Source organism: Suncus etruscus, chromosome 14 (genome assembly GCF_024139225.1).
Source record: "Suncus etruscus isolate mSunEtr1 chromosome 14, mSunEtr1.pri.cur, whole genome shotgun sequence".
Lineage (NCBI taxonomy): Eukaryota > Metazoa > Chordata > Mammalia > Eulipotyphla > Soricidae > Suncus > Suncus etruscus.
The window spans coordinates 40,690,645-40,712,480 of NC_064861.1; the positions used below are offsets into that span (position 1 = coordinate 40,690,645).

A 21,836-nucleotide genomic window follows, 5' to 3' on the forward strand; every position below is an offset into this window, starting at 1 on the left:
TGGCTGTTGGGTTTCTGGTATTGGTAGTGGAGACTGATCTTTCTAGAGCCAAAAATGGGCCTCTGCCCACAATGTGGCTGCCACCGCCCACACAGTAGTCATACTTTTGACCTCCCTAATCTGGAAAGAGAGAAGGCAAAGTAAATTTTAGTTTAAAAAAAAAAAGGGTAATTATAGGCATCAAAATTCTAAAGAGAATAAGTGTAAAGAAAGAAAATACTTCTGTGACACAAACAGTAGGCCTTTGGGGAACTAGCTAGTTATGCTTTGGGTTGTGTGTATAAAATTTCTTTTTAAGCTTATGTCTAAATTAGTAAGTTTATGTGACATTCACTTTTTTTCTTTTCAGACATAAAAAGCTATGCTTTTGTATTTTTTTTTTTTTGGTTAGGGCATCATATCAAAGAGATATTAGTGCAGTTTAGTGCAAAAAATATTCAGTATGTACAAAAGATTAAAGCTCTTACTTCCATTTGAACACTGGCCAAAAAAAAAAAATCAGCTAACTTTTCTGTGCTATTTTTTTTTAAATAAAGAGATAGCTGTTATTCCTAGAAAAGTGTCCGCAGCTCTATCAGTAGTAAAGTAGTAAGGAAAACGGGACATTTATAAAATGATTACTTTTCAGAATGTTATAAAATTTTCTAATTAAATTTTTCTACGTATTTTTCTGGTGATTTTGAGATAAAAAAATCTTTCTATAATTTGTTGAGAGATGATTGTAAAAAACTATCATTAATTATACAACATTATGAATAGAACTTAAGAGAGAGGTGACTCCTTTGTCTGTGAATGTAGGTGGAAGGGGTTGGCCCTGCTGTGAGATTGGAGACTGGGAGAAACTGAGGGGACCTGTCGGTTTGTGTCTTTCTCTTCTCTTGTCTCTTGAAACTCTCCTGAGAGAGCCAGAAAGGGCCCCAAAAGCTGTCTCCTGGAACCGCTCAGGCCATAAAGCAAAGAAAGACTGAGTGAGTGAGTGAGTGAGTGAAAACCGGCTACTAAGGGCACCAGGCAGAGAGGTGACTCCTTGTCTGTGAATGCAGGCAGAAGGGGTTGGCCCTGCTCTGAAATTGGCGACTGGGAGAAACTGAGGGTACCTATTGGCTTTTTGTGTTCCTCTTCACTTGTCTCCTGAAGCTCTCCTGAGAGGGCCAGGAAGGCCCCCAAAAAACTGTCTCCTAGAGACCCCAGAAGAGCAGCTGCTCCACTTGGCTTTGTGGCCGTGTATTCTTTCTAACTAATAAATAGAACTTAATAAATTTCAGTCATATAAAAAACTTAAAATATAGTACTTCTAAGAGCAATTATACTACTATAAATTAATAAAATTTAATGTTTCTTTGAAATTAACAAACCTTTTCCTGCCAATGTAAAATGCCAATTATTGCCAAGATGAAAACACAGACACCGATGAGAGCGATAGCCGTAAGCAGAACAATGTTACTTGGTGTAAGATAAAGTTTGGCACTCCAGCTGTAAATAAAAACAGGAGAATGAAAATTACTTATTTTAACTTACAAAATTCTACTGAGACCAATAAACACAATAATTTATTTACTCATCTATTTATTAATTATAAATAAAACAAAATGATTAACTTTATAGGGCTAAGAATATTGATGATTTTATGGAGTTCAGATTTAATTATAGAACTTAAATAAGAAAATTTCATGTTTATCTTTGATCCTCTGAGAGATATCTAGATATATTTTTATTTCTTTGGTAGGGTCACACCTGTTGATTTGCGGGCTAAGCTGACTCTGTGTAATTATTGAGTGCAGAGCCAGGAGTCACCCAAGTGCTGTCAGGTGAGATCCAGAAACCAATCCCCTGCAAGAAACCTCCCCCAAAACAAAACAAAAAACCAACTCAAAAAAACAAACCCAATAATTTCGAAGTTTAGCAAAATTACTGGCTGCAATGGCTTTACAAAGAATCTTACTCAGAAGCAGTTATCTATTGCTATTAATTTCTTACATAGCCTTCCTGAGAAATTCTTTATATTAATAAACAAATATACAGATAACTTTTAAAGAAGTAATCACTTACTATATCTATTCTAATGCATACTCCAATGCATTGACTAGAAACAGCATAGGCCACTTCATTAAGTGTTGATTGAATGGACCTATAAGTGTTCAGTCAATTCATTAATAAAATGATGGAAATATTTTCAACAAAAGAATTCAGTTACCATATCACCTTTTCTCATTAGATTATGTATAATGTATGATATTTTATATTTGCTTACCAGCTTACTTGGAGAGATTGTTCTATACTATTGTATTGTACCATAGAAATGCCATAATTTATATACTTTCCTACCTGTGGTACGTTTCTAAGTTAGTTTCCATGTAGAAAGAACAATATTAATTATATGTCTGAAATTACTTTATTTTATGCACTTGATCAAGTTTTCTCTATTAAGTAGTTTGGTCCCAAAGCCCATAAATTTACTTTAAACTGTATTTAGTGGTGTGCTGGTCACTGATTCTAAAGGGCAAAAAAATCCTAACTAATGGTACTTGCCAATGCCTATGGTATTTATTAATGGTATTAATATTCCCAATATGATGAATTCTAACAAAACTTAGAATATAAGTAAAATATATAATAAATTATATACTAATAAAATAATAAAATAAAAATTAATATAACTTCTAATATAACTTAGTTGCAGAGTTAAAAAAAGATGCATAAAATAAATTCATGAGGTTAAATGAGCTGGTTCCTATAAACAAATGAATATATTCATCTAAAATTTAATAAAGAAACAGCTTATATTTTGAGGAAAAAATGTATCAATCAGGACCATGCTAATATTTCCAGGTACATTATATAATTTTCCAGTGATTATTTTTATATTGAAATCAGACAAGCCACAAGAACAAGTTAGTTCTTTCCAATGAAATTTAAATGTCAGTGAATATCTTTATTGTTGACTTTTGGAAAAAGAATCTAGTAGTTTATGAAAAAATGAACAATGATGAATTTAGGGCTAAAATCATATTTTGAAAGAAATATATATTCAATAAAGTTGAAAATATCTACAGCTTACTGTATACTAGTGTACTAGGCATAATGTTGAACATTTTTCATTCTCATCATATTATGTAAGTATTGCAGAGATGAAATGTTTAAGATTATATTTCAGCAACTGATTTGAGTTTCTAGGCTTGGTCTATTTGACTCTAAAATTTGTACCTAGGAACTGTGGGACTTTTTTTAAGTATTTATCAAAAATATCAATGCTTAGTTAGAATTAGATATCTCGAAACTTCAGAATTTTTAAAAAATTTTATTTTATTGAACCCATTGTGATGTATAAAGTCCTTCATATTTGGGGTTCAGACATATAATGAATCAGGGCCAATGCCACCCACCAGTGTTCAACTCCCTTCATCAATGTTCCAAGAGTGCATGCCCACCCTGCCAGTATAACAGGCCCATTTTAAGTTTAGATTTAAAGTTTGGGTTTCTTGATTCCATTACTACTGACTTTGGCTTGAAAATTTAGTTTTGCGCCCCCCCCCCCCTTATTGCTTTTAGGCTACACCTGGTGATGCTCCTGGCTATGCGCTCAGATATCACTCCTGGCTTGGGGGACCATATGGGACGCCAGGGGGGTAGAACTGCGGTCAGTCTTAGGTTAGCACATGCAAGGCAAATGCCCTAGTGTTTGCGCCACCAATCTGGCCCCAAGTTTTGTCTTTTTTTAACTCTAACAACACACCTGAGACCACTTGGCACCCCCATCCTTTCATATTTTTATTTCTCCTCCACTCAGTTTCTTTCCTTCTCCTAACTATACTCTGGGGTAAGGGTGTTTGAGACAATGCTCATTTCTTCAGGAAGTTATTCTAAATACCGCATATAAGTGATATCATTTTGTATTTATCTTCTTCTGGCTGACTTTACTTAATGTAGTAATTAACCTTCCAGTTCCATCATGTTGCAGCAAATTGTATGACTGCACCATTCTTTACAGCTATGTAGTATTCAATTGTGTTTATGTACCATATCTTTATGATGCACTCTTCTGTTTTTGGATGTCTAAGTTGACTGTTAGCTATTGTACTGAGTGCTGCAATTAATAGCAGTGTGCATACCTCCTTTTGGATGAATATTTTATTGTCCTTGGGATAGATATCCAAAAGAGGAATTGCTGGGTTGTATGGCAGCTCAATTTTGAGTTTACTAAAAACCCTCTATACTGTTTCCTGTAGGCAGCGTTCCTACCAGCAGTGGATGAGAGTTCCTTTCTTACCACATCTCCTCCAACACAGATTATTCCCAGTATTTTTGATATGTTTCATCCTCACTGGTAACAAGTTTATTTAAGCAGAATATGTATAAATCCCTAATTACTCAATCTGTTGATTTCCTAGCAGAATTTACTTCTCATGGAAAAAAACTCAGGAATTTGTGTACATATGAAAATTGCAGGAATAAGAGTTTTAAATAGATGTAACAGTATATGATTTTATCAAAATAAATTAAAGCAAGTACATTACCTTCGAGGAACACTATGAGGATATGGAATGACAATTAGCTGGGAATTGGGAATGATTGCTGTCCATTCTTGTTTTCGTATAGACTAAAAAAAGAAAGCAGAAAATTTAACATTATTTTTGAGAAGGGTCTACTTCCAGTAATGATCAGAAGGAACTGTGGTTACTTCCAGTTAATCTTAGTACCACACATGTGGTTCATATTAACTTAAAGAACTAAGTACCTTGCAGAAGGCATGTGCTTTTTACATTTGAACTATCTGTTTATCTCCCACATTAAAACATTGCTATCCTAAAGAAATAAGGAAAATTCTCACGTACTCTTTAAAATCCCAGATATGAAATAAGCAATATATATAAATCCCAAATAACTTCTTGTGTCTTACTTGAACATTTTAAAGATTTTATTCAGGTAATAACTATTTTTTACTGTCTCGTATTCATTAACTCAACAAGTAGTTACTGAGTATTCTTTTTGTTTTGTTTTGCTTTTGGATCATATCCAACCGTGATTAGGGTTTACTTCTGGCTTTATGCTTAAGTACAAGGGATTGAATCCAGGTTGGCCACATACAATGCAAATGTCTCATCTACTGCTCCACCACTCTTATTGAATATTCTTTTATGGCAGGAACTGTCCAAAGCAATAATGTTCAAATGCTACTTGGAACTAAAATTCAAGTTTAACTTGAATTTTTAGAGGGACAATGGCCTTAAACTTTAGTTGATAAAAATGATCAGGAAGAGAAGTAGGGAAGAGGAATAAAAATTGTGAAGTTTATGGCAAAGATGGTAAAAATTTATCTTCCTGGGGCCGGGCGGTGGCGCTGGAGGTAAGGTGTCTGCCTTGCCTGCGCTAGCTAGGACGGACCTCGGTTCGATCCCCCGGCGTCCCATATGGTCCCCCAAGAAGCCAGGAGCAACTTCTGAGTGCATAGCCAGGAGTAACCCCTGAGCGTCACAGGGTGTGGCCCAAAAACCAAAAAAAAAAAAAAAAAAAAATTTATCTTCCTATAGTGGTGTGGTTTGCATCAGGCAAAGACAGCTCAATCCATTTATTTATTTATTTATTTATTTATTTATTTATTTATTTATTTATTTATTTATTTATTTATTTATTTTGTGTGTGGTTTTTGGTTCACACCCGGCAGTGCTCTGGGGTTATTCCTGGCTCCAGGCTCAGAAATTGCTCTTGGCAGGCACGGGGGACCATATGGGATGCCGGGATTTGAACCGATGATCTCCTGCATGAAAGGCAAACACCTTACCTCCATGCTATCTCTCCGGCCCCAATTCATTTATTTTAATCCCTTAAAGGAAATAGAAATGTCTGAACTTCTTAAATTAAAATTCAAATGAATGACCAATACATATTAAAATAATCATAAACAAAAAAATATTTAGGGCCATACCCAGCAGACTCAGGGATTACTCTTGAATCTTAATTTAGGAATTATCCTGGCATTGCTCTGGGGATCATATGGGATGCTGAGGATTAAGCCCGGGTCAACTGTATGCAAAGCAAATGCAATACCTGCTATACTATTGCACTGGCATTAACAAAATAAATTTTTACTCACCTTCTCTCCAGATGGACGGGGAATGCCAACATAAAGATGATCAAGAAAATTTGCACTTCGACCTAAACCAAGTACATTGTATGGTAGCTGGAGAGCTAAATGTGCTGACTGGCTGAGTTGTCCAGCTAAATTTAGTTTAAAAAAAGAAGAGAGAAAGACAGTTTTAAAAACATTGTTTTTATTAAATATTAAAATGATGAATGCAAAAATTTCTCAAAGGTATAAATATGAGGCTAAACGTTCACTAAATTAATATTAAAAGTTGTTATGCCTTACCATAATACAATTCTAATTAAAGTCCATATTCATTTACACATACTCCTGTTTTTAACCCTCCCCTTCCAGGTAAAAGGAAATACTAGTCATTTTTTCTTACTGCTATGTCTACTCTGTAGATAAATTGAAATCAGCATTCCTTCATTGTAAGAGGGCTGCAATTTTTCCACACCTAATACATTTTATTGATTGTTTTCTCTTTGCTTCATAGCCTTTTGAAAGGCTGTAAAGTGTTATCTGACTGCAAATTTTATTTGCATTTTTTTGGGAGGGACATCCAGCAGGGCTCAGGGGTTACTCTTGGCTCTGTGCTTAATTAATAATTAAGGGACTGGCAAGCCTCGGGGACCATATGGGATGCTCAGGAATCGAAACCGGGTTGGCTGCAAGCAAGGTAATCGTTCTACCAACTGTGCTATCACTCTGGCCCCTATTTACACTTTCTTTTTTTTTTTCCCCTTCCCCTACATTTTCTTAATAGCCAAAGAAAGATTCTTTTATCTTGTGCTACCTTGCAATTTGCATAGCTTTCTTTTCATCTTGGTAATTGATATTATCTTTTATTCTGGATTTTAGTAATTTTACTAAAATTAAGAATTTACTTTTGATGTTGGTTGAGTGAGATTAAGACTTAAACATTTCATAAAATTCTGTTTCTGTTTTGTGCCACAGCTGGTGTGATCTGGGTTTACTCCTGACTGTACTCAGGGATCATCATGCCTTTTGGGCTCAGGTATGGGACTGTTGGCTCAGCCAGATGCAAGGTAAGCATCCTCTTCATTGTACTCTCTCAGGTTCCTAATTTTTAAAAAGTTTCTTCCCTGTTTGGCTCAAAATTTTAATCTTCTGTTATACAAATCAGTCTATTTGGTTTTATATTGCCTAGAAAGCTGACTTGATTGATAGATCACATTTGCTTGTCACTTTATCTATGAAAAGATAGGCAACCTTGAAAAAAATTAAGTCATTTTTTCTCATCTTTAGAGCTTAGATATTTAAGGGCCTCGAGTCAATGTTCTCCCTGAAAAGCTGATGCAGAGAAACATGAATGGTGGCGAGGGAGGAGTAACAAGGCAGAACTATCTTCAAGGTTCCTAAGAGTTGTTGGCTGAGCTGGCTTTAGTAAGTAAGGGAGTTTCAAGAAGGGACTGGGCTAATAGTGTTTTGAGCCATCACTTCACCTTAGGAGCTCTTTAGGATGGAGGCCCTTTTGAGCTAGCTCTAGAGCTCCTGCCTTCCTGGTTTCTGCTTTCCAGACAGCAGCTATATTTAAATATGAACAGCCTTCCAGTGTCTGCATCTTTCCTGGAAAAGCATTGTGGTTGAAAGACTTTTCAAGATGCTCAGCTGTGGATTTGATGCTTGGTTTTACTGCTCATTAGAGTTATGAAAGGCATCTTGTTTCCTGGAGTCTTTTTTCTTTTAACTTCTGGTAGACCTAGATATTCCCTGGATTGTAGCAGAATTACTCCAAATTCTGCTTGGCAGGCTCAGGGAGACCATATGTAATGCTGGTCGTCAAACCAGGTTGGCCATGTACAAGACAAGTGCTTTACCCACCGTACTTCAGACTCTGTTTTGTTAATCTTTATGAAACTATCTTTTGGTTCTGTTCTTAACTTTTCTTTGTTGGGAGGTTTGTAGTTATTTATATAATATTTTATAGTAAATTTTGGTATTTTTATGTGTATTCAGAATTAAAAAAATTCATATGAAATACTTTATGTAATTATTTATAATATTCTCTTAAAATCTTTAAGATTGGGACCAGAGTAGTGGTCAAGTGGCAGGGCATTTGCCTTGCTATGCGCTAACGTAGGATGGACTGCGGTTCAATCCCTGGGCACCCCATTTAGTCGCCCAAGCCAGGAACGATTTCTGAGCACATAGCCAAAAGTAACCCCTGAGCATCACTGGGTGTGGCCCCCCCCCCAAATTAAAATCTTTAAGATTGGGAATAATGTATCAATATTATGTCTAACACTTATTTTCATATATAATGACTATTTAAAACTTTTTTGTTTCAAGATATTTTTATTTTGTTTAAAGAAAATGCATCACATTTGTTTCCAGATAAGAGTAAAGTTATTAAAGGGCCCGGAGAGATAGCACAGCGGCGTTTGCCTTGCAAGCAGCGGATCCAGGACCTAAGGTGGTTGGTTCGAATCCCGGTGTCCCATATGGTCCCCCGTGCCTGCCTGGAGCTATTTCTGAGCAGACAGCCAGGAGTAACCCCTGAGCACCGCCGGGTGTGGCTCAAAAACAAAACAAAACAAAAAAAAAGAGTAAAGTTATTAAAAAATAATAGAAAGAAAAAAAAGTACAGTAAGCAAGCACATTTGTGAAAATGTTTGTTATCTTCAATGAAGTCATTAATACAATAGCAGAAGGTTTAGTAAGTTCTTGTTAGTTCATTCTGCTAAACTGGTGTGTTCCTATAGGGACGACAGCATCAAACAAATGAAGTTGTCCAGAAATTCAAAGCACTATTACTAATACTGAGGCTTTTAGGGTTGTGGTTACAGTTGCTAGGCTTCTTGGAATAAGGAAGATACAAGGATAGAGTGCTTGCACTTGCTCCAAAAAGCTCTGTTGAGCTCCCCCAAAATGGTGTACCTAAGTTTGATCAGATTGGTGTCCCTGACTGGAATCATGGAGGGATAATGAGATAGAGCCATTGGTAAAATGGTGAATCTGGTTATGGATGAAGTAGGCGTGGCTTTGGAAGGGTGGGGACTTGGCCTGCTCTCTCCTCCCAAGATGGCCAACTATATGTTGTGTGTCTGGTATACCCATAATTTTTCACAGCTTGCTTTATATCTCATTTGAGAAAAGAGTGAGTCTGTGGAACTGGACTGGTTTAAACATGTTCATCTTCTTTTTTTTTTTTTTTTTTTTTTTTTGGTTTTTGGGCCACACACAGTGACGCTCAGGGGTTACTCCTGGCTATGCACTCAGAAGTCGCTCCTGGCTTGGGGGACCATATGGGACGCCGGGGGATCGAACCGCAGTCCGTCCTAGGCTAGCGTGGGCAAGGCAGGCACCTTATCTCTAGCGCCACCGCCCGGCCCCAACATGTTCATCTTAATTTTAAAAATTTCTTGTTCCGTTTAACTAGAGGAGTGGCAAAATTCTCTTGATCTCATCAAAGGACCAACTGTTGGTTTTGTGTGATTACTGTTTTACTCCTCTATTCATTACTCCTGCAATCTTCATTTTTGTTTTTTGGTTCATACCCAGCAGTGCTCAGAAATCGCCCCAGGCAGGCTCGGGGGACAATATGGGATGCCGGGATTCAAACCACCGTCCTTCTGCATGCAAGGCAAACACCTTACTGCTGTGCTATCTCTCTGGCCCCTGCAATCTTCATTATTTCCCCATCTCTTCAATTTTTGAGTATAGTTTGCTCTGTTTATTCAAGTTCCTAAAGATGTGAACCTGAGTGTTTAAATTTCTTTGTAGAAATTACAATTAGTTATCTTTGCTGATCCCTAAGGTCTTATCTGATTAAATGCATTTTAAATTATTTTATAATTTCACCAATATAAAGTCCCATTTGCCTCAAAAGAATCATTATATACTGTAGTACATAGAAACATAGAAATAAAATATATGTCATTAATGGAAATTTGCACAAAAATTGCTTTGAGATTTTCTTCTTGATGTTTATAATTAGCTCCAAATGAATCTAAAAATTAAATATAATCAAGTTCACATGGGATAGTCCTAAAATATAAACTTGCCCAAATTCAGAGTTCTGGTTTAGAGAGATAATCCCTGAAATCTAGATTCTTAAATCCAGCTCTGAAATCTCAATCTAGGCTCTTAATTCCAGCTCTATGTTCATCATCTCTACTTACACACTTAAAGTTGTTACAAATAAAATACATTCAGACATAGCTCTACTTTTCCTTCTTGCACTGCTCCAAGATAATGGCAAATCCATTTTCTATTTTCTTAGGGTAATTAACAGTATTTCCTTGTTTATCAGTCCCTAAGAAATCAAGTATCACAACACACATTTATTTTGCTTCCAGTGCTACTATCATCTTTGTTGGGGTGGGTAGATTATCTGGGTCAACATCAGCAGTGCTCAGGAGCTATTCCGCTGTATTCAGAGATCACTCTGTTATTGTAAATGCTCAGGGGAACCATAAGGGTGCGAGGATAAAACTGGGCCCAGCAGAATACAAAGCAAGTGCCTTAATGCCTGTTCTATATATCCAGTCCCATATCACTATCATCTCTTCCCTAAATTAAATAAAACATATTTCATTATTTTTCTCCATTTAACTATTGTTTTTCTATAATTACTGGTTAACTTACACACACACACACACACACACACACACAAACTTATTCTACCAAGCTTATACTCTTTATTCTTTATTTAAGTCAGGTTTTATCTTCTACTTTTTAACTTCCCAATTTCATTCTTTCTCCAAGAAACTTGCTACTTCACTATCTTCTTGACTGGTATATATTTCATAAGAAAACAATATTTCTAAACCTTTATCTTCTCCAAATCTTTGTTCAAATTACACTGTCAGAGATCCACTCTGGACGCTATATTAAAAACTCCCATACCCTTATCTTCTTTATATCTTCCAATACCACAGTACTTCTCACCTACACATTATTAAGTAATTTACTGATTATATTTATTGTCTCAGTATCCTGCTAGACTATAATATATATATGAAGCCTGAGATGTTGGACTATTTCTATTAACTTCTGCATTTTTCTGGCCGAGAACAAATCCTATTAAGAACTTAACTTAATGGATTTAATTGCCTTCCAAATGTGTCAGACACGAGATTCATCTTAATTAAAAATATGACATTAAGGGACTCAAGAGAGAGTACTGTGGGTAGAGAATTTGCCTTGCATGTAGCCAAATCAGTTTTGATCCCTGGCCCAAGCCTGTCAGGAAAGATCCCTGAGTGCAGAGCCAGGAGCAAACCATGAGAATTGCCAGGTGTGCCCCCCAAATAACAAAAATGCAATCAGGGACCAGAGAAATAGTACAGCAGTTAAGGCACTTATCTTGCATGCAGCCATGCCTGTATTTGATTTCTGGAATCCCATATAATCCCCTGAACCCTGCCAGGAGTTATCCCTAAGCACAGAATTAGGAATACCCTATGTGACTCTCTGAGTACTGTCAAAAACAAACAGAAAAAGACATTAAGAACAGAGAGTTAGGGGCCGGAGAGATAGCATGGAGGTAAGGCGTTTGCCTTTCATGCAGGAGGTCATCGGTTCGAATCCCGGCGCCCCATATGGTCCCCTGTGCCTGCCAGGAGCAATTTCTGAGCCTGGAGCCAGGAATAACCCCTGAGCACTGCCAGGTGTGACCCAAAAACCAAAAAAAAAAAAAAAAAAGAACAGAGAGTTATTGGGTTTAAAGTGTTTGCCTTGAGTGCAGCAAACCCCAGTTCAATTCCTAGCACCATATATGGTCTCCTGAGCACTGGCACCCAACCAAAACTAAGCCCTAAACAATGCTAAGCCCTAAATTTATCCCTCCTCCAGTGATATTAATTTATATTACATAAATATAATGATTTAATTTCAATTAAAGTATCAGTTATAAGTAATAATTTTTAAGAAGTTATAATAAAGGTCATTGTGAAAACAATAAGATATCCTAGCTACCAGATTCAAATGCCTCTATGTTATTTTGTCATTGTTGCATCACAATTGTGTTCCAAAACAGTTCACACAGTTTAATAAATAGTAGTAATTTAAAATATTGGTCTGTTCTTATTTTCTAAGAGATAATTATACCATGCAACTGATTAATGTAATTATACAATAGGTTATATTACAATTTACTACCCTAAATTCAATAAAAAGACTACACATAAATTCCTTTATACTAATTCATATGTACTGGTTACTAGATATACTAGATATGAATTCTATCATAATTGTAGCTTTTATGTATATTTGTAAAAAAGTCAATGTATATATGATGACATACATGTCAGGAAAAGAAAAAGGGAAAATATATTAGCTGAAGAAACTTGTATGTATATTTTACTTTGAGGCAAAAGAACTAAAAAATTTTCTTTCCTGCAAGGCCTTGACCCACAAGAAATTTTCATCTAATAGCAATGTCTACAACTCAACTGGTATTGTCCTGATTTCAAGAAAAAAAAATAGCATCTCTATAAAAAATGAAATAAAAGGATACATCCAGACAGCCAATATTTTTAGTAACTTTAAATAAAAATGTGGTTCTTCTTGGGAGAGCAATTTTTTTTTTTTTCTGAGAAGTATATCTTATTCTCTTATCAACAGCTCTGAAACAGTACTATAATGCTGGGACACCAGCAAGCATTTGAGGGCTGTACCTTTATACTGAGCTGAGCCTCTGCTACTGGGCCCAAGTTGTTTCTAACTATCATATGCTGGGACTTCAGCTACTTGTACTGGGCTTCTACTACTCTCTTCTTAGGAATATTACTGCTTTCAACCAGTACTCTAGTGTCATCTAGAAGTCTCAAAAGAGGGTCCCCAGCTGGAACTGCTGTGCCATAGCATATGTATCTAGGATGGAATGGAAGTACTATCAGAACAGTAGAAGCACTGTTTTCAATCTATAATTTATCATCAAGGAAATGTTTAATTTATATACCTATTTATCTAGGGTTGAGGAGAAATTAGTTGAACAAAATGGTTCAAAATTTTTAAGAAACATTGTCGTATAATTTAGTTACTTAAATATATTAAAATATGGGCCCGGAGAGATAGCACAGCGGTGTTTGCCTTGCAAGCAGCCGATCCAGGACCTAAGGTGGTTGGTTCGAATCCCGGTGTCCCATATGGTTCTCCGTGCCTGCCAGGAGCTATTTCTGAGCAGACAGCCAGGAGTAACCCCCGAGCACCGCCGGGTGTGGCCCAAAAACCAAAAAAAAAAAAATATATATATATATTAAAATATTATTTTAAAATTATAATTATTATTTTAGTTGTTGAGTCATAATTGGTAGAGCTCAACACTTAATCTGACTCTGTACTCTGGGATCACTCCTGGAAGAGTTCAAAGGACAGTATGCAGGGGACCAGGGGATCACACTCAAGTCAGTCATGTGAAAGGCAAGCACCTTACCTGCTATCCTCTCTGGCACCAAATTGTGTTTTTTCAATAATGATTAAAATTATTTAGTTCTATTCTAGTACAAGACAAGGCTGTCCGCTCTCACCACTCCTCTTCAACATAGTACTGGAAGTACTTGCTATAGTGATCAGGCAAGAAAAAGGTATCAAAGGAATCCAGATAGGAAAGGAAGAAGTCAAGTTCTTACTGTTTGCAGATGACATGATACTCTACTTAGAAAACCCTAAAGACTACCAAAAAGCTTCTAGAAAAAATAGATTCATAAAGCAATATGGCAGGCTACAAAATTAACACACAAAAAACAATGGCCTTTTTATACACCAATAGTGATAGGGAAGAGATGGACTTTAAGAAGGCCTCTTCAAGGAGCAAACAGCACTCTCCAGACAAGTTGAAATAGATAAACAGATGGGAATACATTAAGCTGAGAAGCTTCTGCACCTCAAAATAAATAGTGCCCAGGATACAAGAGCCACTCACTGAGTGGGAGAAACTATTCACCCAATACTCATCAGATAAGGGGCTAATCTCCAAAATATACAGGGCACTGACAGAACTTTACAAGAAAAAAAAATCTAATCCCATCAAAAAATGGGGAGAAGAAATGAACAGACACTTTGACAAAGAAGAAATACAAATGGCCAAAAGGCACATGAAAAAATGCTCCTCATCACTAATCATCAGGGAGATGCAAATCAAAACAACGAGATACCATCGCACACCACAGAGATTGGCACACATCACAAAGAACGAGAACAATCAGTGTTGGCGGGGATGTGGAGAGAAAGGAACTCTTATCCAATGCTGGTGGGAATGTCATCTAGTCCAAACTCTATGGAAAGCAATATGGAGATTTCTCCAAATCCTGGAAATTGAGCTCCCATTCGACCCAGCTATTCCACTCCTAGGGATATACCCTTGGAACACAAGAATACAATACAAAAATCCCTTCCTCACACCTATATTTATTGCAGCACTATTCACAATAGCTAGGCTCTGGAAACAGCCAAGATGCCCTTCAATAGACGAATGGCTAAAGAAACTGTGGTACATATGCACAATGGAATTTTATGCAGCCATCAGTAGTGATGAAGTCATGAAATTTTCCTATACATGGATGTACATGGAATCTATCACACTGAGTGAAATAAGTCAGAGGGACAGAGAGAGATGCAGAATAGTCTCACTCATCTATGAATTTTAAGAAAAATAAAAGTCATTTTTGCAACAATCCTGAGACAATGAGAGTAGGGCTGGAATTTCCAGCTCACTTAATGAAGCTCAACACAAAGAGTGGTGAGTGTAATTATAGAAATAACTACATCGAGAACTACCATAACCATGTGAATGAATGAGGGAACTGGAAAGCCTGTCTAGAGTACAGGTGGGGGTGGGGTGGGATGGAGGGAGATTTGGGACATTGGTGGTGAGAATGTTTCACTGGTGAAGGGGGGTGTTCTTTATATGACTGAAACCTAATCACAATCATATTTGTAATCAAGATATTTAAATAAAGATATAAAAAAAAGAAAAAATTATGTAGTTCTGAGACAAGGACAAAAGACATACAACTACTTTATTGGTTTTTGGGTCACACCCGGCAGTTTTCAGGGATTACTCCTGGCTCCACGCTCAGAAATTGCTTCTGGCAGGCTTGGGGGGACCATATGGGATGCCAGGATTCGAACCAGTGACCTTCTGCATGAAAGACAAATGCCTTACCTCCATGCTATCTCTTTAGCCCCATACAACTACTTCATAACCAAAAGTGAAAGGTTTTTTTAGTCCCAGATTGCCAGATGTTATTTTTAACTGAAATAAGGTTTTAAAATAAATATCAATGAAGTTATCTGGCTATCACCTGTCAGCCCATGTGGAGACATCTGGAGGCAATGACTCTAAAATAGAAAATGCATCTTCCTATATAACACACATATCTTTTCCTAGAGGATATCACTAAATATGTTATTGTGAGTAAGCATATTTTTTAAACTCTTATTAAGTTCTCAACTTCTCTTCTATAGTTTTTATTTTGGTCCATTCAAATCTGACTACCCAAACACATTTTTGTTTTTTGTTTTTTGGCCACACCTAGCAATGCTCAACGGTTACTAGTGACTCTGAACTCCCAAATTACTCCTGACAGGCTTGGGGGACCATATGGGATGCTGGAGATTGAACCTGGATTGGCCACATGCAAGGCAAATGCCCGACCCACTGTGTTATCGATCAGGAGGTAACACAATTTTAAATGAAGTACTGATATGTCTATCTTTGTATATAGTTCTTTGTAATTTACTCCTAAGCAAATTAAAATACATATAACATGGTAGCAGTAAAAGTATCTCAAATGTAGTGGCTAACTAACCTATAATTATCATAATTCTGTAAGTTGACTGGAAAGTTTCTGTTATTTTCTTTTTTCTTTATTTTTGTTTTTTGGGAGACATTTAGCAGTGCTCCTGTGCTTAGGGGTCAGTTTTGGCAAGGCTTGGAGTACAGGTGCTGGGGATAGAACCTGGGTCATTCATGTGTAAACAAGTAGCCTTTCTGCTGATTTGACTGGATTCACTCATGGCTACAGTCAGCTGGCAGGCCAGCCAGGATGTCCAAGTTGGCTTCTCTTTCATTATTTAGGAAATTGAACTTTTAGACTTTCACTGTTTAGAAAACTGAAGTTCTTCATATTCCAACTTAATACACTATCCCAGGAGATATAGCCTTTACACTAAGCAGAAACAATATAGGAATGTAAAATATTATACTTGGGATGTTGGGAAGACACGAGTCATGGAGAACATTAATGTAGCAGTTTACACTTCAATGTTCATTAAGTTTACACCTCAATTTCATTAAGATTACACAATATTTTAAATTTCACTTTTATTTGCCTTTCAGTTTTGAAATCCTAACTGCTATCTTCAATTCATCTCTGATGAATATAAGATCTGTTGATTTTCATTCTGTTTTCATTTGTTCTTTAATTCTTGCTGTTCCTACAATTCTTTATTATTCCCCTCCCCCTTTTTCTTTAAAATATAATAAATAGGCAACCATGCCCATTTTAGATGGTTTATTCATTTCTCTAAAATGTAAAATCTTTCAATTAGTTAGAATTCATTCTCAGTTATTATTTTTTTGTGATTTAACAAAATTAAATAAAAAATTTTTACTATAACAAACTCAATAGACTTAAAATACATTTTATAGGAAAATAAATATTCTACATTTCAGCCTTAGGGCTGGAGAGATAGCACAGCTGGAAAGGTACTTGTCTAGTGCAGGGACAATGTGTTTCAATTCCCAGCACTGCATATGGTTCCTGAGCAGAAAATGGTAAATCTGAGTAGAAAGTCAAAGTAAGCCCTGAATACTGCCAGATGAGGTCACCAAAAACCAAAACCAGCCTTTCCTCTAAATTCCAGGGCATTTTGCTAAATCAAACAACTATATTAGAGCAACTAAGTAAAATCAATGGGAACATCTGTCTAGGATCCTAAAGATTTTCTTCAGTGTACTCAAGAAAATTATTCAAAGATATTATAATTTTCAGTGCATAAGATTTTTGTGATTGTCAAATTATTACCTTTCAGTGGTACCTGTAAAAAGTTACATATCCCAGGCCCGGAGAGATAGCACAGCGGCGTTTGCCTTGCAAGCAGCCGTTCCAGGACCAAAGGTGGTTGGTTTGAATTCCGGTGTCCCATATGGTCCCCTGTGCCTGCCAGGAGCTATTTCTGAGCAGACAGCCAGGAATAACCCCTGAGCACCGCCGGGTGTGGCCCAAAAACCAAAAAAAAAAAAGTTACATATCCCATAGTTTGTCTTAGATAATATCACCTCTATTATTTAAAAATAATATGATTTATTTTAAGATCATGTCTTCATAATTGATAATTGACATACTTGATCATAATGCATGTTTCCAGGTAAGTGGGAGTGAAATTATTAAAAAGAAAATAAAAGAAATATAAGGAAAAATAGTACAGAAACAAGATTTGTGAAAATTATTTTATCTCACAATGAGGTCATTAACTCATTGTCAGAAATTTGGTAAGCTCTTGTTGCTAGTTGGTCATTCTGTTACTTCTTTGGTTTCTGGACATTAGGCGGCTTGAAATACGAATTGGTGTCTAAATTGGCATATTCTTATGGGGATAGCATCATTAGATAAAAATGAGTTGTTGCACAGCTGCAAATGTGGCCCATTGTTCAGGAATTCCAAGCACTATTTTTGACACTATGGCTTTTGTGGGGCTTGAATTCAGCTGCTATGGCTTCCAGAAGAATAAAAAAGGTGAGGAGAAGGTGCCTGCACTCACACCAAAAAAAGTTCTGATGTCAATCCATATACCAGTATACCTGGAGATTTGGTCAGATTGGTGTCACCCAGAGGAGTGGTGAAGCAGGTTTCAGTAGGGCAGAGTCTTGGCCCACCATGCTCTGGTCTCAAGATGCCAGCTTTCAGCTGCATGGTTGATGTAACCATATTTTTCATGCCTTGGTTTACATCTCTTTTGAGAACAGACTGAGGCTATGAAACTGGCCAAATGCAGACATGGTGACTATAATTCTTGCTCTTTTAATCCTTACTATACTATCCTCTCTCTCCTCTCTCCTCTCTCTCCTCTCTCTCTCTCTCCCCCTCCTTCCCTCCCTCCCTCCCTCCCTCCCTCCCTCCTTCCCTCCCTCCCTCCACCTGGCAGCGCTCAGGGGTTACTCCTGGCTCTACGCTCAGAAATCGCTCCTGGCAGACTCAGAGGACTATATGGGATGCTGGGACTCGAACTACCGTCCTTCTGCATGCAAGGCAAATGCCTTACCTCCATGCTATCTCTCCAGCCCCCCAAAAATTACTCTCGTAAAGTGTTACCACAATTATAATATCTTCTCTTTATACTTTTCTGTGAATGAACTTCTATATGTATTATTTGACTTTTATTTCTAATAGTATTCCTTTGATTTGTATCTCTTTTAGCTTATTTTATGTATTTGTATGTTTAAGTTTCTTTCACTCTTACTAACTTTAACCTTTTTTTTTTCTTTTTAGATTTTGGGTCATGGCTGGCAGTGCTCAGGGGTTACTCCTGGCTTTGTACTGAGAAATTATTGCTGGTAGGTTCAGGGGACCATATAGGATGCAGGGATTGAACTGGGGTCGGTTGAATGCAAGGCAAATGCCCTATCTGCTGTACTATCGTTCTGGCCCCACTTTCAACCTTTATTTAATCCATTTCTTCTTTAGTTCTCAATAAATTCAGAGGGCTCTGCAAAGTTGATCATCTTTGTTTTTACTTTGTAATATCGATTATTCTGTGCTCTTTTTAAAAACCAGAGTGGAATTAAGTTGATTTAAAAGTGTATTTTTCATTAAAACATTGTGATTTACAAAGCTATCCATAATTGACTTTTAGATAATATTCCAGCACCAATTCTACTATAAGTGTTACTCTCCCTCTACCAATGTTCCCAGATTCTTCCCATCCCTCCCTCTCCAGGCCTGCTATTTTAACAGGTACTTTTTAAAATCTGATTGTTAAAGTTTACCTCTCATGATATCAGTGTTATTGGATTTTTAGCTCTGTCCTTCCTTAACACCAACATATCTAAATTTCCTTGATCCCTGTCTCATTATTTTATTTTAGATGTCTTCTTTTCCCCCTCCACTGTATTTCTTTTTCTTTTTCTTTTCTTTTCTTTTCTTTTCTTTTTTTGTGTGTGTGTGGGATTTTGGGTCACACCTGGCAGCGCTCAGGGGTTACTTGTGGCTTTACGCTCAGAAATTGCTCCTGGAAGGCTCGAGGGACCATATGGGATGCCAGGATTCGAACCACTGTCCTTCTGCATGCAAGGCAATACTTTACTTCCATGCTATCTCTTCGGCCCCTGTATTTCTTTCTTTCTCTCACTATATCTGGGGCCAACAATGACCTAGGCAGCTCCCTTTAAACCATTGCATTTACTCAAACAGTTATTCTATATATCAAATATATGTGATATCACCCTGTATTTTTTCTGTTATACTTCATTTTAACATATCGTCTACTTCTATCCAGGTTGCAGCTATCCATCCATCAGTTAGTACTTCATATTACAGCTAGGTAGTATTCCTATATCTATCTATCTATCTATCTATCTATCTATCTATCTATCTATCTATCTATCTATCTATCTATCTATCTATCTACAGATACACACATGACAATCTTCATGATTCACTCATCTATTGATGGAAATCTAGGTTGATACCTATTCTTTTATTTTTTTTAAATATATAAAATATTTAAGCACCATGATTACAAGCATGATTGTAGTTGGGTTTCAGTCATAAACAGAACACCCCCCTTCACCAGTGCAACATTCCCACCACCAATGCCCCCCACCTCTCTCCTTTCCAATCCTTGCCTGTATTTGAGACAGGAATTCTACTTCTCTCACTCATTAAAATTGTCATGTTGTTAGTGTAGTTATTTCCCCAGCTGCACCACCACACTGTGTGGTGAGCTTCAGATTGTGAGCTGGTCCTTCCGGCCCTCATCTCTATTGTGTCTGGGGATTATTACAATAATGTCCTTGATTTTTCTTAAAGCCCATAGATCAGTAAGACTACTCTGTGTGTCTCTCTCTCCCTCTGACTCACTCAGCAATAATAGATTCCATGTACATCCATGTATAGGAAAATTTCATGACTTCATCTCCCCTGACGGCTGCATAATATTCATTACGTATATGTATCACAATTTCTTTGAATACCTATTCTTAGCTATTGTACTGAGTGCTGCATATGTCCTTTTGAATTATTGTTTTCTGTCTTGGGGATAAATACTCCAAAGGTGAAATTACGTGGTCATATGGCAGATTTATTCTGAGTTTGCTGAGAACTCTATGTTATTTTACACAGGTGTAGGAGCAGACAACATTTCCACCAGCAGTGGATGAGTGTTCCCTTTTTCAATCATATCCCCAACACATACTTTTAACAGTATTTTTGATATGTGCCATTCTCATTAGATAAGATGGTATCTCATTGTCATCTTGGTTTGGATTTCCCTAATGAACATGTTTACATGTACCTGTTGTCCATCTATTGGTCTTCCTTGGAGAAGTATCTATTTATTTCCTCACCCCATTTTCTGATGAAGTATATATGTGTGTGTGTGTGTGTGTGTGTGTGTGTGTGTGTGTATGTGTGTATTTTTTTTTTTTTGCTTAATCTTTGTGAATACTTCGTATGCTCTAAATAGCAACCCTTTATTTGGTGTGTTGAGTGCAACTATTTTCTCTCACTCAGCTGTCTTTCAGTTTTAGACCCCTTTCTTTTACCACACAAACTTTTTAGTTTGATGAAGTCCCATTTGTTCAGATTTGATTCTGTAGCCTTTGCACTGAAGAATCCTTTGAGGTTTACTTCTTGAAGTGTTCTGTGTATGTTTTCCTCAATATACTTTATAAATTAAGGTCTGATCTCAAAGTCTTTGATCTATTCAAGTTGACATTTGTGTAAGGTATAAGATATGGAACCATCTTTAATTTCTTATATGTGGTTATTCAGTTGTCCCCATGCCATTTGTTGAAGAGGCTGTTTTTATTCCATTTCATGTTATAATTTCCTTTATCAAAAATTAGTTGGCCATATATTTGTGGGATTATTGCTGAATATTCTATTCTGACCCATTGTTCAAAAAGCCTTTCTTTATTCTAGTACCATGTTGTTTTGATCATCATGACTTTTTAGTACAGCTTCAAATTAGGTAATGAAGTGCCTCCTAGTTTCTTATTTTTCAGTATGATTTCAGCTATTTAGGTTGTTGTACAATTTCACACAAACTTTAAATTGACTGTTCTAAGTCCTCAAAGAATGTTGCCTGAATTTGGATAGGGATTGCATTGAATCTATACAGCAGTTTAGGTAGGATGGCAATTTTGTTAATATTGATTCATGCACATGGAATGTTTTTCACTTCCTAAAGTTTTCTTAAGTATTTTGAAGCTTTCATGTTACAGGCTTCTCCTCTTTTGTTGATTCTTAGATACTCAATATTTTTGGATAATACTTTAAATGAGATCCTGAAATTTGTATAAAAGAATGCAACTTAATTTATGTATTGACTTTGCAGCTGGCCAAACAAAGTCACTTATCTTGAAGCTATAATATATTCACATTTTATAATATACTACTTTAGTAAAGACTGGCACACAATGGTGATAACAGAGAAATCTCACTGTTCATCATTTCAGAACAGTTTTTTAAATCATTTTTTAATCTGGAAAAGATTTAAAGTGTCAGTTGTTAAAATACATTTATTAACATATTTCCTATTTACCTTCCCTTTTTTGGTTGCA

The 21,836-nt window shown here is 36.5% G+C and overlaps 1 protein-coding gene across 1 annotated transcript in view; it reads right to left on the reverse strand.

Annotated features, from left to right (window-relative positions):
• ITFG1 (integrin alpha FG-GAP repeat containing 1) overlaps nucleotides 1-21,836 on the reverse strand; it is a 231,289-nt gene that overhangs the window by 5,011 nt on the left and 204,442 nt on the right. The window contains exons 15-17 of the mRNA XM_049786249.1: nucleotides 6,092-6,216; nucleotides 4,515-4,597; nucleotides 1,356-1,473 (exon numbers count right to left, since the gene is read on the reverse strand). Of these exons, the coding sequence (XP_049642206.1) occupies nucleotides 1,356-1,473; nucleotides 4,515-4,597; nucleotides 6,092-6,216 (326 nt within the window). The remainder of the gene's footprint in view (nucleotides 1-1,355; nucleotides 1,474-4,514; nucleotides 4,598-6,091; nucleotides 6,217-21,836) is intronic.